The sequence below is a fragment of the Microcaecilia unicolor genome, chromosome 1 (genome assembly GCF_901765095.1).
Source record: "Microcaecilia unicolor chromosome 1, aMicUni1.1, whole genome shotgun sequence".
NCBI lineage: Eukaryota > Metazoa > Chordata > Amphibia > Gymnophiona > Siphonopidae > Microcaecilia > Microcaecilia unicolor.
Window position 1 is genome coordinate 678,266,110 of NC_044031.1, and position 17,324 is coordinate 678,283,433.

Below are 17,324 nucleotides of genomic sequence, written 5' to 3' on the forward strand. Positions count from 1 at the left end.
AAAAAAAAATGAGGACGTTATGCCGCCTTTGAATCGCTCCATGGTGTGACCGCGCCTCAAATATTGTGTTCAATTCTGGCCACCGCATCTCAAGATATAGTGGAATTAGAAAAGATGCAGAGAAGGGCGATGAAAATGATAAATGGGATGGGATGACGTCCCTATGAGGAAAGGCTAAAGCGGCTAGGGCTCTTCAGCTTGGAGAAAAAATGGCTGAGGGGAGAATATGATAGAGGTCTATAAAATAATGAGTGGAGTTGAATGGGTAGTTGCGAAGCGTCTGTTTACACTTTCCAAAAATACTAGGAGCAGGGGGCATGCAATGAAGCTAGGTAGTAAATTTAAAACAAATCAGAGAAAATGTTTCTTCACTCAACGTGTAATTAAACTCTGGAATTCGTTGCTAGAGAATGTGGTAAAGGTGGTTAGCTTAGCAGAGTTTTAAAAAGGTTTGGATGGTGACCTAAAGGAAAAGTCCATAGACTATTCTAAGATGGCCCTTAGTGCAAAGTTTAAAAGTGGTATAATCTGCAACAAAATTTTTCTAAATTACAGCAACAATTATGTCTGACCAATGGAACTGTAACATACTACTGAGTCAGACCAAAGGTCCATCAAGTCCAGCATCCTGTCTCTGACAGTAGCTAAGTCAGGTCACAAGTACACAGCAGGATCCCGTTAAGAGTAGATTCACTCCTTGATGCTCAATACCAGATAAACCATGGCTTTTCCAAAGTCTAAAAACTGAGGCAAATCACCCACATGAACTACACATACTAGCAACAGAAGTAAACACAAATTACTATATATATATATATATACACGTAGTGGACCAAGGTCTTTACAGGGAAGAAGGGAATGGTTGGGTATTGGGATTATTTATAGCCAAGAGGATAATTGATTAAAATATTTCTACACATTACTTTATTATTTGATGTTATGCACAGTCATGATATTATATTGTTTTTTAACTTTGAAATTTCAATAAAAAATGTAAACATTAAAAAAAAAAAAAAAGAAAAAACAAAATAAAGATGTATTAGTTTTCACATGAAATCTAAAACCCCATCCTAAAAGCCTGACATGGCCATATTTTGCACAGAAAATGGTTTAGGGCACCAGTCTGATTGGTGATACCTGCACATAGTATCTGATGTTTTAGTGTTTAAAGTGAAAAGTGCAGCATAGCAAACATCTGTAATAAATCCTCCCAATAGGAAGAAAGTGCTAGATCTGATTGCTCCTATTGGCAACATAGGTATCAGGGCAAGCATCACAACATTCTGCACTACCTTCCCATATCATCATGAACTGCATTCAAATTGGTACCCTAGAGTAGCCCTGATGCAGCTGTCTGCTAAAACATGGCCACACTGGACTTTTAGGATTTCATGTGAAAACTACTGCATTTTGCATAAATTTTGAATTTGTAGATTCTCTTTACAACTTAGGATTTATGTTTTACATTTGCTGTTTGTGTATGTAGCTTTACTAAGTCTTAGTACTATTTGAAAGGATAAACAAGTGTTCTCCAATTACATATAACACCCCACTCAGGATTTTACAGACCTCTACCAAATTTCTTTCATGAGTCAAGATTCCAGTTAGAGGTATGCATGCAACACTCTGATTAATTCCCTGCTAATGTGCATTTTATAAAATCGAGATGCAAGCTGTTTCAGCTATGGAATCAAACAAATCCCAGGAACGCTCCAGTCTGTCTGGTTTCAATGTTCCTGCTTTTCTTATCTGTATATTAAGGCTCCCTTTATGTTACATTTTTAAACTGTATATTAAAACGTGCTACCTGCCCTGTACTGTTGGGTACTCACTGAATTGGGGTAGTTTAGATAGCAGATCTGGCAGGGCATGTCCTGCGCTGACGACCTGGTATTCATCTGCCGTGTTCGAGATTTTTTACTAGGATTTATTACATGACACTCTGCAAACAATTTCTCTAGATTTCCATCAAAATACCTGCAAAACAAACACATAATGTACATCAGAGCACGGACAGTTAAAACACACAAATTAAGTAGATGACTGGACTACATATTGTTTTTGTTGAATAGAAGAACTTCAGTAGCTCTGATGCAACGCCTGTATTTGGTCATGTGACTGAAAATGGGCTTTGCTTGCAACATTAGTGAGGGTAAAATTGTTATAAAACTAGTAAATTTAAAGTTAATACCTCCCATACCAAGTGGCTCTCACAATGCTCGACAATTTGGGGAAATCTTCAACTCCAGTCCGAGAGCTGCAAACAGCTCTATTTTTCAGGATAGTTACAATGAATATTCAGAAATACCTGAATATTGTTCATCTAATGATGTACACATTTTGGTCACAAAAATAAATTTTCTGGTATGTTCTGTCATGAAATCCTTCAGCAGTCAGTCTGTAGGTCATTATGTTTATTTAAACTGTCATGAACCATGTGACACTTCTGCATAGGCTGCATTAGTGGGACATGCTCTGAGGAAACAAAGTTTTACTGGTTTTCTCATGTGACCTGGTGATATAAGAACAAAACCCTTCTGAAAAGTACAGTTTCATTGTAACTGGTGCCTTTCAGAGAAACAAGGTTAATCAGGCACACAAGTGGTCGTGGTCATCACCAGGACAGAAAAGCTCCTCATTTCTTACCCTGGATACAGTATAAGCTCTCTGAAAGAAAGAACTGTCTATTACACACTTACGCACAATGCTGCATACATCTACCAGCACTATAGGAATAAAGTAGTAATAGTGGTAGTAGTAGCAGCCATAATGGTGGTCTGCCATAAAGAAGTCCCTTCATGAACCAAGTGGGCAAGTGGAAGCCATCAACCAAGGAATGATAGTCAAAGAGCAATGAGATATACTCGTATGGAGGGAATTTGGAGTACTAGATGATAAAAGATGATCTAAATGATAGACGATGATGTTCAGAGAACAACTTAACGGGGTCATGGCCATTTATGAAACACCAGATGGAAAACTCTTCAATGCCTGGTAGATGGTTTTCTTGCAGCCACTATGATGCCATGAACAGGTGCTGAAGTCTAAGGCTAGAGACAAAATTTCCACACTGTGAAGGCAGCCCCTGTTCTGAGTAACTGGCACTGGAAATATGTGAAAAGGCCAGCAGTGAGCTATAAGTAATGATGCTGGGGATTCTGTTGGAATTTGTGTAGTCTATGTTATATGTCGGATGGAAATAAGCAAAAACAAGAGACTAAATTCAAGGTATTACTAGGATACCATTTGCCAGTTGATTTGGGGGGGAGGGGGTGGCTGTACTGAGCAAAGATCCATGCATTACATTTGTATTGCTGGTGAAGATATATAGCTGAAAGGTCCTCCAGGACTGAAAGATGCTGTACAGGGCAGTGGGAAAAAAATTTAGCTCTAGTTTTTAATCATGTTCAAAATACACAACTTTTATAATTTTATCTGAGTTCTATCAGTGTTATAGTTTTTATTCAGTTCACAAACTCATGACAAATTTCAATTTTTTTAAAATTGTGAGTAAAACAGAATTACAAACATATCAAGAATAGCCCTCAGAATATCACATGCACAGATATTAAGGTTCCTCAGTCAAAGCAGCAAGCTGATATACCAAGAAATATGATGTTGAAGTGAACTACAACTTGTTTTTTCCTGCAGTGTTGGTCTTTGACTGGGTAAGATTCTTTAATTGTCAAATTTAAGCTTTGTTTTTTTATTGTGTTTGTATTTTGTAACCTGCTTTTCATAAAGTGGGATATACATTTTTTAAATAAATAATTGAATGACCAAGAGAGGCCTATTTTCTCCATTCATCAAGGAATATTGTGACCTTTCTGCTCTTAGCGATCATTTCCTTCAGTTTCTCTGCTAAGGACACCGCTTTGTTGCATCATTTTCTGGCCTTTGGCAATGCTAAAAGGTTTGAATTTGGGATACGTGGTTTTAGGCATGTTTCTAAACCTGGGTGAATCAATAATCACTATTGGCCTGCTGGTAATAATAATCATATCCAAAACCAATTTCATATGTACAAGATACTGGTCAGATTGCTGGCTATGTGAGATAGACTGCACTCAGTGAATTCGCAAATGGTAGGATTCTAGCTTACTGTATTCTTTTGGTTAGTGGTTGCTACTGGTCACTGAATCATTCAGATATTTTCCTTGCCAACTCCTATGATTGTAAGATTTCAGCTTCTGTTTTATAGAAACGCTCCATATCTAAAACTGGTGGAGGTTTTACCCCACAATGAGCATGTTGCATTCAAGCTTGCTGTCACTTGTAAGCCTGATTAGGAACCTGCTTTTCTTCGTATTTTCACAGTATTTGAAAAATTCTCACATGCCACTTTCCCTCTTACATCCGGCAGATAACTTGGACAGACTAATTTTATTCTCCCTTTGGGCTAAATAAGTTGCCAGAAAATGTGGTTATATGGCTGAGTTTAAAATGTTTGGCAGGTTTCTAGAGAACAGGTCTATAAATCATTATCTAACAGGTAATTTTGGCTGGCTTTTCTGCATACTTCCAAAGACTATACTAACAACTGTTATTGTAAACTGTTCTGACACTAAGGTATAAATGTGGTATATAAAGTCAATAAATCCAATCCAACTTGCCTGCTGATCTGGGTATTTCCAAACGATCCAAATTAGCCAATATCAAAGACTGCGGGCCCGGAAGAGCCAGGGATCTCGAGCTGCATCAGCAAGACCTTACTTGATGGCACTGAAAATGCTGTTCTTCAGCTCATCAGACTGCAGTGGTGTAGCCATGGTGGGCCAAGGTGAGTTAGGGCCTGTGCACAAAGGGCTGAGGTCTACTCAACAGCGGTGCACTCTTAGCTGCAGCTGGCAGGGATCCCAAGCCATGCGAGCTGAAGATGCCACTGAAAACACTGCTCTTCAGCTATGCAGTCTGCTGCATCTCCTTGACCTCCAGGGACACTAGGATGTGCTTAGTTTTTGTGTATGCGCTGAAAACTGAGCATGGGTGGTTGCTGGCATCTGCGGCTGCCTCATCACTAAGATCTAATTTCTGTGCCTTCCAACAACTGCATGGCATTCATCTCTATCTGAATAATGCCATTTGTATTTTAATCCACACTCAGATTCTCTCATGGGTAGATTATAAGAACTTCTACTTAGTGACATCAAGCAGACATTACTGAAGAGATTAGAGACCAACTGCCATAAAGCTTCTACATGGTTTATGGTTTATTTCAAATTTCATATACCAACAATCGAAAAGCAGGTCAAGGCAGTTTACAAACTAAAAAGGAAAATAACAATAAAAATAGGAAACTGCAACTGCATACATCCTGAATCATCCAGATAGTTCAACAGTCATTCACAAAATCATACAGGTAAATTACCCCACTCACTGGGTTGCCAGGCCCAGGTGCCCAAATTAAATTTGAAAAAATGGATCTTCAGTAAAGATTGATTCTTCTTATAAGAAACGTCTACTTGAATTTGTACTGGCAATTTGTTCCAAAGGGATGGGGCCGGTCAAAAGAAAGCATTTTCCCCGGGCAGAGTCCAACTGAGCATTTATGGTGAGTGGCACAACCAATCTGTAATCACAGGGACCTAAGCATTCTTCCTGGAACACAGGGAATAATCAAAAGATAAACAAGGAGGACTATCCTCAGGAAGTGCTTTGGACCAGTGTGAGTATCAAACTCTATTCTATATCTTACTGGTAGCCAATGATGTCATGCAAAGGTGTCACATGATCAAACATATAAGCTGGTATCTGCATTAAAGTGTTTGCAAACACTACACAATGCAACTATTTGCTGTGTAGGTCTAGTTAACATTGCTACAGTCAAGATGAGAAATCAGTAGGAATGAAGCAATGTGTGCAAGATGGTTTCATCATGGATACAGCAAAGGTATGTCAGAGAACCAAAAAACCCTTCCTTAATACAGAAAATCCTGCTTTTTAAAGATATGAAGGATCTATTATTATATCCAAATACCTAAAAGAATCCAAAACCTTAATCAGAAGACCAAACAAAATAGGAGTCAAAGGCTAGATGACCATTGATCTAACAAGAAGTGGTCTTATCCTTAAGGACTAATATCTATATTCCTGAAGTCACTGAGCTACCGCAGCAAGATGACGCTACAACATTTAAGGTCCAAGTTATCTGTTGAAGTATAGATAACCAGCAAAATATCACTGGCACAGATATAGGTACTTCTGCAATGCTCCCGGACAACCACAACCAGGGGCATAAGATAGATGTTAAAACGCACAGGTGACAACGACAAGCCCTACAGTACTTCTCATAACAGTGGACAGACTAACGATAAAACAGATACAGTCAAGGTCAGAAAATATTGTTAAAATGGTTAACCTCTCTTCCATCTGAGCACAATCTCTAAACCCAATGATGAAAGTCTGGACAGCAGAGCCTGATTATCAACTAACTCAAACACAGCAATCAAATCTATTGACACAAATAAAGCTATATAATTCTCTAGAGTGCATTTCAATAAGAAATTATGCTAAAAAAACAATTCCTATACTGTGCCCTATCCTAAAATCCAGAATAGTGAGGATGAAGAACTGGAGTGGCCTTAATACGGTTGACTAATTGATTTAATTTTTTGACATATAACAAAGATGCGATATGGATTGATAACTGGCAGGATATCTAAGGAACCCTTTTTCAAAACTGGCTGGATTACTGCATGTTTCCAAACAGGATGTACTATCCCTGTGGAAAGGCTGTTGGTAATCATGCTGTGTGCTGGAAGCAGAAGGCTATGAAGAAAGCTTAATCCAGTCACCTCTCTGCTAGCAAAAAAAAAAAAAAAGAGTACTGGCTTCCAGTTAGCTATAGGACTCCTTTTAATATACCTTTACTTGCTTACAAAAGGCCTTTTTCACCAGCCTGCCTTTTTATCTAACCTCCTCATTTTGTTGTACTCTTCCAAATCTCTCTAGGAAGGACACATTATGAAAATCTGGTCATCTACCTTTCATTTCAAGGTCTTGCAAAGGAGGCCACACAATACTCTGCTTTTTACTGTGTCTTCAATCTGGAATGCCCCACCCCAAACCTTTGCTGAGCTTGGGGACTCCGAGGCATGGACTATTCAAGTTCTCTTACTATTCTCCCATCTCTGGATTTATGGTGTAATTTCTTTCTGAACTTCCTTTTCTGCTTTTAAAACAGCGTTTGTAAACTATTCTGAAGCTTTTGGAATTAAGGTAGTATAGCAAATGTGTGATTGAACTGAACACGTTGGAAGTAATCAATCACTAACCACGGGGTATGACATTTGCTGCACAGGTATCAGTAGAGATCAGACTGCAACTGTTATGTGCTTCCGAAGGGGCTACAGAGGACATCCTGAACTCAGGTCTGTATGAATATTTTGAAGGTAATTTTGTTTAGTTTTGTCCAAGAGGCTTTTTGAACCAATTTCCAGCACTGTGACTAGACTTTTGAAACTAAAGTACATAAAGGTGGACCAAAGTTTTGGTGAGGAAGATTTCCTGAGAAAGGCTCAGTCAGCCAATCTCTGTGCAGAGGAAAACGCTGTTCTCTTCCTGCTGGTATAACAGCAACCTCTTCTCCTGATGGCGGCTCTGGATCCGTATACGGTAGTACCTCTAGGCTCACAGGGACATAGAACCACAATATTTACAAGTAGCTTTGTTATGGGTCAAGATCAAGCAGATCAAACATACTGTGTAGGTACTAGTTATTAATGTTTCTGCTACTCTGTGAACAGTGGAAGACTCCTGATTGTGGCTGAAACATTAAAAAGGGCAAAATAAACCAACACAAAATGTTTTATTTTTTCTAAATGGGTAACAATGTAAGAATGAGAAGATTTTTTTTGTATCTGTTCAGCAGAGCAGGGAGAAAAATAAAGTGTTGCGGGGGGGGGGGGGGGGGGGGGGGGAAGTACTAGGCATGCTCACAATTTTACAACTGGTTCTGAGCTCTGTGAAACTGTTCCATCCCGGCAACATATAAGGACATCATTCATTTGAGTGTCTTATCTAATTGTGCTTGTTGAAGGTGTGGAGGAAGATTTTTTTAAGACACTATGGGGCCCTTTTACTAAGCTGTGTTAGGTGCTAAGAGAAAATTTTGTCTTACCTGATAATTTTCATTCCTTTAGTCACAGGAACAAATGGGTTGTGTCCGTCTACCAGCAGATGGAGACAGAGATCACGACTTTCACACAGTGATATAGTGGCTAGCTCCTCAGAGAATCAGTATGTCACCTACCAAAGCAGCCCACCGAGCCAGGCCCCAAGTCCCCTGAATCCACCGGGACAGCCTACTTGGTCCATGAGAAATGTTCCAATCCTCTGTACCAGCCATAATCACACATCGCCTGGGCACCAAGTTGTCTGCACATGAGAGGGCACAAGCGGATTTGACCCTCATTCACATTTTCCTGTTTGTCCATGCGTTCTATTTATTTATTTTGGTAAGAAACTGTTACAGTGGTGTCGTCTTGCACGCGACAGTAACCTACAGCCAAAGTCAAGAAAGGAAAAACAGCTGATAGGGAGGGATGCTGGATTCATCAGCTGCGATTGCGGGAAAGAAAATGATCAATTAAGAATTTTCCCTTCCTTAGCATGAGGGAAAGGGAAATGGGACTTGATATACCGCCTTTCTGTGGTATTTTTGCAACTACATTCAAAGCAGTTTACTTATATACAGGTACTTATTTTGTACCTGGGGCAATGGAGGATTAGGTGACTTGCCCACAGTCACAAGGAGGTGCAGTGGGAATCGAACCCAGTTCCCCAGGATCAAAGTCCGCTGCACTAACCACTAGGCTACTCCTCCACTCCACTTCAGCAGCTGAATACAGGCATAAGTGCAATGTAGCAAAGTAGTCCCTAAAAAGTGGGAGACCTGACAAGGGTGAGACAGTTGATATTGGGTATCTGGATTTTGAAAAGGAATTTGACAAAGTATCTCATGAAAGACTCCACAGGAAATTGTACAGTCATGGGATGTTCTATTGAGGATTAAAAATTAGTTAAAAGAAAACAGAGTAGGGTTAAATGGTCAATATTCTCAATGGAGAAGGGTAGCTAGTGGAGTTCCCCAGGGGTCTGTGCTGGGACCGCTGCTTTTTAACATATTTATAAATGATCTAGAGATGGGAGTAATTAGTGAAGTAACTAAATTTGCCAACAACACAAAATTATTCAAAATTGTTAAATCACAAGAGGATTGTGAAAAACTACAAGAGGACCTTATAAGACTAGGCATCAAAAATGGAAGATGATGTTTAAAGTGAGCAAGTGCTAGGTGATACATGTGGGAAAGAGTAACGTGAACTATAGTTACGTGATGCAAGGTTCCACATTAGGAGTCACCAACCAGGAAAGGGAACTAGGTGTCATCACTGATGATACGTTGAAACCCTCTGATCAGTGTGCGGCGGCGGCAGCTAAGCAAGCAAATAGATTGTTAGGTATTAAGAAAGTAATGGAAAACAAAAATGAGAATGCTATATTGCCTTTGTATCGCTGCATGGTGCAACTACACTTCAAATACTGGGTGCAATTCTGGTCACCGCATCTCAAAAAAGATATAGTGGAATTAGAAACAGTACAGAGAACGACAAAAGTAACAAAGAGGAGAAGACGACTATGAGGAAAGGCTAAAGCAGGTAGGACTCAACAGCCTGGAGAAAAGACAACTGATGGGAGATATGATAGAGGTCTATAAAATAATCAGTGGAGTGGAACATTCGACGTGTAATTAAACTCTGGAATTCATTACCAGAGAATGTGGTGAAATCAGTTAGCTTGGCAGGGTTTACAAAATATTTGGAGAGCTTCCTAAAAGAAAATCCATAAGCCATTATTAAAATGTATTTTACTGTTTTGGGATCTTGCCAGGTACTTTAACGTGGATTGGCCACTGTTGGAAACAGGATGCTGAGCTTGATGAACCTTCAGTCTGTCTCAGTATGTCAACATTTATGTAATTATGACCCTGTGGACAGCATCACTGTTCCAAAATGAGCTCCATGTCATGCTTCAATTTTGGCGGTTTACGCGGCTGAAGGCGTTCTACAAACAAGCTGGTCAAACAGCGGGAAATATATCCTGTTTATTCCACATCCTTGTTCACTAGTCAATTAGCTGACCTATAGGAGTCCTTTGACCCTTGATGCAGGCGAAACACGGCCCTGTCGGGTCTTCATCATAAATAAAGGACTACATTTTTCTCAATCCTGAAGGCCCAGTGTTTGCTTTGTTTGTTTGTTTGGTTGGTTGGTTGGTTGGTTGTTTCATGTCATGCTGCCACATCCAATCTATGTTTTATTTTACTGCATTTGTGTCCCACATTTTCACAACCATTGGTAGGTTCAATGTGGCTTACATATTTCAAGAGAGACAATTACAGGAAAACAGTGCACCTTATACAAATGAAGCGAAGTTACTTACCTATAGCAGGTATTCTCCAAGGACAGCAGGCTGATTTGTTCTCACATGTGGGTCGGCGTCCATGGCGGCCCCAGGAACGGAAGATTTTCCAGTAAAATCCAGAAGCTTTGCGACAGTCTGTAGGACACGGAGCAGACACACCGCGCATGCGCAGCCAGCTCCCCACCCGCGCGTGTCCGTTCCCGCCTCAACTAATCAGCCTGCTGTCCTCAAAGAATACCTGCTACAGGTAAGTAACTTCGCTTTCTCCGAGGACAAGCAGGCTGCTTGTTCTCACATATGGGGTATCCCTAGCCTCCAGGCTCACTCAAAACAACAAAGAAAGGTCAACTGGGCCTCACAACGGCGAGGACATAACTGAGATTGACCTACGAAGCAACAGCTGAGAGTGCAGCCAGGAACAGAATAAAAATGGGCCTAGGGGGCTGGAGTTGGATTCTAGAACCCAAACAGATTCTGCAGCACCGATTGCCCGAACCGACTGTCGCGTCGAGAATCCTGCTGAAGGCAGTAATGAGATGAGAATGTGTGGACTGATGACCACGTCGCAGCCTTGCAAATGTCTTCAATAGTGGCTGACTTCAAGTGGGCCACCGACACTGCCGTGGCTCTAACACTATGAGCCGTGACATGACCCTCAAGAGTCAGCCCAGCTTGGGCATAGGTGAAGAAGATGCAATCTGCTAGCCAATTTGAAATGGTGCGTTTCCCAACAGCGACTCCCTTCCTGTTGGGATCAAAAGAAACAAACATTTGGGCGGACTGTCTGAATGGGCTTGTCCGCTCCACATAGAAGGCCAATGTTCTCTTGCAGTCCAATGTATGCAACTGACGTTCAGCAGAGAGGGTATGAGGACGGGGAAAGAATGTTGGCAAGACAATTGACTGGTTCAGATGGAACTCCGACACCACATTCGGCAGGAACTTAGGATGAGTGCAGAGGACTACTCTGTTATGATGAAATTTAGTATAAGGAGCATGGGCTACCAAGACTTGAAGCTCACTGACCCTACGAGCTGAACAGCCACCAAGAAAATGACCTTCCAGGTCAAATACTTCAGATGGCAGGAGTTCAGTGGCTCAAAATGAGGCTTCATCAGCTGGGTGAGAACGACGTTGAGATCCCATGACACTGGTGGAGGTTTGACAGGGGGTTTTGACAAAAGCAAACCTCTCATAAAGAGAACAACTAAAGGCTGTCCAGAGATAGGCTTACCCTCTACACGATAATGAAAAGCACTAATTGCACTAAGTTAAACTCTTACGGAGTTGGTCTTGAGACCAGACTCTGACAAGTGTAGAAGGTATTCAAGCAAGGTCTGTGTAGGACAAGAGCAAGGATCTAGGGCCTTGCTGTCACACCAGACGGCAAATCTCCTCCATTTAAAAGAGTAACACTTCTTTGTGGAATCTTTCCTGGAAGCAAGCAAGACTCAGGAGACACCCTCAGAAAGACCCAAGGAAGCGAAGTCTACGCTCTCAACATTCAGGCCATGAGAGCCAGGGACTGGAGGTAAGGATGCAGAAGCACCTCCTTGTTCCACGATTCTTTTGAGGACAACTCCAGAAGAAGAGGGAACCAAATCTGACGCGGCCAAAAGGGTGCAATCAGAATCATGGTTCCGCGGTCTTGCTTGAGCTTCAGCAAAGTCTTCCCCACCAAAAGTATGGGAGGCTACGCATACAGAAGGCCCGTCCCCCAATGAAGGAGAAAGGCATCTGACGCTAGCCTGTCATGGGCCTGAAGTCTGGAACAGAACTGAGGGACCTTGTGATTGAGCTGAGTGGCAAAAATCTACCGAGAGGGTGCCTCACTCTCGGAAGATCTTGCGTAAGACGCCCAAGTTGAGCGACCACTCGTGAGGCTGCATTATCCTGCTCAACCTGTCAGGCAGACTGTTTACGCCTACCAGATACGTGGCTTGGAGAAGCATGCTGTACTGGCGTGCCCAAAGCCACATCTGGACGGCTTCCCGACACAGGGGGCGAAATCCGGTGCTCCCCTGCTTGTTGACGTAGTACATGGCAACCTGGTTGTCTCAATTTGAATAATTTGATTTGACAGCCGATCTCTGAAAGCCTTCAGAGCATTCCAGATCGCTCGCAGCTCCAGGAGATTGATTCAAAGACCTGATTCCTGGAGGGACCAAGCTCCCTGAGTGTGGAGCCCAACTACATGCGCTCCCAACCCCAGGAGAGATGCATCCATGGTCAGCACTTTTTGAGGCTGAGGAATTTAGAAGGGACGTCCCAAGGGAATTGTGAAAATCGGTGGACAGCTGGATCACATCCTCTAGATTCCCCGCAGCTTGATACCACTGGGAAGCTAGGGTCCATTGAGCAGAACTCATGTGCAGGTGTGCCATGGGCGTCACGTGAACTGTGGAGGCCATATGGCCGAGAAGTCTCAACATCTGCCAAGCCGTGATCTACTGAGATGCACTGGCCATGGAAACAAGAGACAGAAGGTTGTCTGCCCTCGCCTCGGGAACATAGGCCCAAGCTGTCAGAGTCCAGCAGGGCTCCTATGAATTCTAGTCTCTGAACTGGAAGAAGGTGGGACTTTGTGTAATTGATGACAAACCCTAGCAGCTCCAAGAGTCAAATAGTCATTTGCATGGCCTGTAGAGCTCCTGCCTCTGAGGTGTTCTTCACCAGCCAATCATCGAGATAAGGGAACACATGCACTCCCAGTCTGCGTAGCAACGCTGCAACCACCGACAAGCATTTTGTAAACACCCTGGGCGCGGAGGCAAGCCCAAAGGGCAGCACACAATACTGAATCGCAGATACTTCCTGGTAGCTGGAAGTATCGGAATGTGAGTGTAAGCATCCTTTAAGTCCAGAGAGCATAGTCAATCGTTTTTCTGAATCATGGGAAGAAGGGTGCCCAGGGAAACCATCCTAAACTTTTCTCTGACCAGATATTTGTTCAGGGCCCTGAGGTCTAGGATGGAACGCATCCCCCCTGTTTTCTTTTGCACAAGGAAGTACCTGGAATAGAATCCCAGCCCTTCTTGCCCTGGTGGAACGGGCTCGACCACATTGGCGCTAAGAAGGGCGGAGAGTTCCTCTGCAAGTACCTGCCTGTGCTGGAAGCTGAAAGACTGAGTTCCTGGTGGACAATTTGGAGGTCTGGAGATCAAATTGAGGGAGTACCCCAACCAGACTATTTGAAGAAACCACCGGTCGGAGGTTATGAGAGGCCACCTTTGGTGAAAAAATTTTAACCTCCCTCCAACCGGTAGATCGTCCAGCACAGGTACGTTTATGGCGGCTATGCTCAGCTGCAGCCGTCAAAAGCCCGTCCCTTGCTTTTGCTGAGGAGCTGCAGGGGCCTGTCTGGGCGCATGCTGTTGACGTGAATGAGCGCACTGGGGCTGAGTCTGAGAAGACTGTCGGGAAGGTGGATTGTAAGAACAGGGAGCATTCCTCCTGCCCCTGAAAAACGTCTACCTGTTAAGGTAGATGCTGAAGACGCCCGGTGGGAGACTTTGTTGAGAGCGGTTTCCCGCTGGCGGAGGTGCTCTACCACCTGCTCGACCTTCTCACCAAAAATATTATCCCCCCCACCCCCCGCAAGCTGCTGCTGGGTCTGACTGTCCAGGTCAGAGGCACGCAGCCATAAGTCTACACATCACTATACCTTGAGCAGCGGATCTGGATGCAACATCAAAGGAGTCATAAGCACCCCTGGACAGGAATTTACGACACGCCTTCAGCTGCCTGACCACCTCCTGAAAAGACCTGGCGTGCTCCGGAGGGAGCTTATCCACCAAGTCCGCCAGTTGCTTAACATTGTTCCGCATGTGGATGCTCGTGTAGAGGTGGTTGGACTGAATTTTGGACACGAGCATAGAGGACTGGTAGGCCTTCCTCCCAAAAGAGTCTAAAGTCCTAGCTTCTCGCCCCGGGGGCGCCGAGGCGAAATCTCTAGTACTTCTGGCTCTCTTGAAAGCAGAATCCACAACCGCAGAGTCATGAGGTAACTGCGACCTCATCAACTCAGGTTCCCCATGGATCCGATATTGGGACTCTTCTTTCTTGGGGATGGTGGGATTAGATAAAGATTTCATCCAGGTCCTCAGCAATATCTCCTCAAGGACATTATGCAGAGGGGCAGTGGACAACTCTAGGTGGCGAAGGATAGTCGAGGACCTTGAGCATCTCAGTCCTGGGCTCATCCTCATTTACCACAGGGAAGGAAATGCCCACAGACATTTCCCGGACAAAGGAGGAGAAGGGCAAACTCTCCGGCAGAGAAAGCTTCCTCTCAGGCCTGGGAGGCAGTACCGGGCTGCCCGGAGACTGACGCAGCGACATCTCTTGTATGGAGGGGGAGCGCTGCTCCCGGCGTCGACGCTTTCCGGGTGCCGAATCCTTCGACGCCCCAGAGCTCCCGGTACCGTGTCTCGAAGGAGACCAGTGCCGATGCTTCTTAACCTTCGCTCGAAGCACGTCACCGGTACTCCTCTGTACCGACAAGGAGGACATGGAATCCACATGCCTCCTCAGGGTCGGGTCCGACATCGGTCAGTCCCGGTGGGCCTGCACAGCATGAGCCTTCAAAGACAGGTGGAGACCCACTCGACGGCCCACTGCTTCTAGTTACAGAGCAAGTTCTGACAGCCATTACCTGCGCTCCCAATGTCAATGCCATCCCATCCCCGGTGCCGATATCGACGCCGAGGAATCAGTCGGAGCTCCGAAAAGACAGTCCCGAAGAGCTCTTCTCAACGCCTGTGTCCGCTTCTTCAAGCTAAGACACAACTTGCAAGTATCTGGGCGATGGTTGGGCCCAAGGCACTGGATGCACCAGGAGTGCGGATCAGTGCCCGAGATAAACCGCTGGCACCGAGCATACTTCTTGAAGCCGCTGGGAGGCTTCGATGACATCAGCGCAAAAATCACGGCGGCAAAATCAAACGGCTCGATTGTGCCGACTTAAGGGCACAAGGAAAAAAGGGGGAACCGCGGACAGGTGGCCCAAGCTGTCCGCAACGGAAAACGAAAGAAAAATTAACAAGGCAAAAAAACTAAGGAAAAAGAGGTTTTTGGGTTTTGTTTTTTAACTGGAAAAAGAAAAAAGGGAAAAAGGGGCGACGGAAACCAAGAAAAAAGCGATAAACCGCTAAAAGCGCCTAAGTTTTTCCTGAGGACCTAAGCAAGAGGGACCACAAAAGCAGCCACTCTCCGCCGCAGAAAAGAAAAAACGGAGGCGGGAACGGACTCGCGCAGGCGGGAAGATGGCCGCACATGTGCGGTGCTTCCGCCCCACGTTTACGGACGCGGGCGGGAAGATGGCCGCGCATGCGCGGTGCTTCCGCCCCGTGGCCTATGGACTGTCGCAAAGCTTCTGGATTTTACCGGGAAATCTTCCGTTCCTGGGGCCGCCGTGGACACTGACCCACATGTGAGAACAAGCAGCCTGCTTGTCCTCGGAGAATCAGCAATTACGTAGTTTGCATTTACAGTTTGTATGGGGTGGAATGGGCTGAGTTTGTGAGACAGAGGTTTGCATTGTTGTTGTCCGTTTCTGAGGGTATTTCGAATATGTTACAATGGTTACTGAAAGTAAGCAGACGCTGAGGGGAGGAACTTTCTGAAAACGTGGGTTTTAGGTTTTTTTCAGAAGTTCAGGTAGTAGTTCATGAGTTTCATGGCTTTTGGAACTGAATTCCAGAGTTGGGTGCCTATAAAGGAGAAGCTGGAGGTGACGATTTGTATTTCAGGCCCTTGCATCTGGGGTAGTGGAGGGTTAGGTATGATCTCACTGTTTCTATCATGTTTCTTACTGGTAGATCAATTATTTTGGTCATGTAGCCGGTGTAAGGCCGTAGATAATTCTGTGTACGATACAGCATATCTTGAAGTCTATGCACACATTAATTGGTAGCCAGTGCAGACTTCGTAGGAGGGGTTTCGTGCTTTCAAATCTTGTTTTGATGGTAAGATGGCTAGATAAGTCTGGCCGCTGTGTTTTGTGCCCATTTGTAGTTTTCTTATGATTTAGTCTACGTAACCCATGTAGATTCCATTGCAGTAGTCTACATGGGTTAGCAATATTGTTTGAATCATGTTGCGAAATATGTCCCTGGGGAAGTAGGGTTTTATGCGTTTGAGTTTCCACATTGTGTAGAACATTTTCTTTGTTGTGACTTTGGCTTGGTTTTTAAGAGTCAGGTTGCGGTCTATGGTTATGCCTAGGATTTTTAGGTTGGCTGAGATTGGGAGAGAAGAGCCCAAGGCGTTGATGGTAGTGTGGAGTTCGGTGTTGTTTTGGAATGAGACCGTGTTTTTCCCCTGTTGAGCTTTAACTTAAATACTGATGCCCAAGATTCCAAGATGGTCATGCTGTTTATTATTTCCTTGGTGATTTCTGAAGTATTCTGTTTGAAGGGTAAGTAGATTGTGATGTCATCCATGTACAAAAGTGAGTTAAGGTCTTGTTTGGCTAGGGATCTGGCAAGTGGGGTCATCATTAGGTTGAATAATATGGGCGAGAGTGATGAACCCTGTGGTATCCCGCAGTCCGCTTTCCAAGATGAGGAGTTATCCGAGTTTGATTTAACTTGGTATGTTCTGGAGGTCAGAAATCCCTTGATCCAGGTAAGTACTTTTCCTGTAATTCCTATCTTGTCGAGGATTCTCAGCAGTGTGTGGTGGTTCACCATGTCGAATGCGTTCGACAGGTCGAATTGGAGTAGGAGGATGTTTTTGCCCACAGCTATTTCCTGCTTGAATCTGGACAGGAGTGTAACTGGTACTGTTCCTGTACTATGGTGGGGTCTGAAGCCAGATTGAGATTCGTGCAGTATGGTGAATTTGGTGACGTATTCTGTTAGCTGTTTGGCCACTATGCCTTCCATTATCTTGGTTGT

At 43.9% G+C, this 17,324-nt stretch overlaps 1 protein-coding gene across 3 annotated transcripts in view; it reads right to left on the reverse strand.

The window, feature by feature from the left end:
- Positions 1–17,324, reverse strand: part of ARIH1 (ariadne RBR E3 ubiquitin protein ligase 1) — a 420,527-nt gene that overhangs the window by 316,986 nt on the left and 86,217 nt on the right. For all 3 annotated transcript variants that reach the window (XM_030187624.1, XM_030187631.1, XM_030187615.1), the window contains exon 3: positions 1,833–1,977. In XM_030187624.1, coding sequence (XP_030043484.1) covers positions 1,833–1,977 — 145 coding nt within the window. The remainder of the gene's footprint in view (positions 1–1,832; positions 1,978–17,324) is intronic.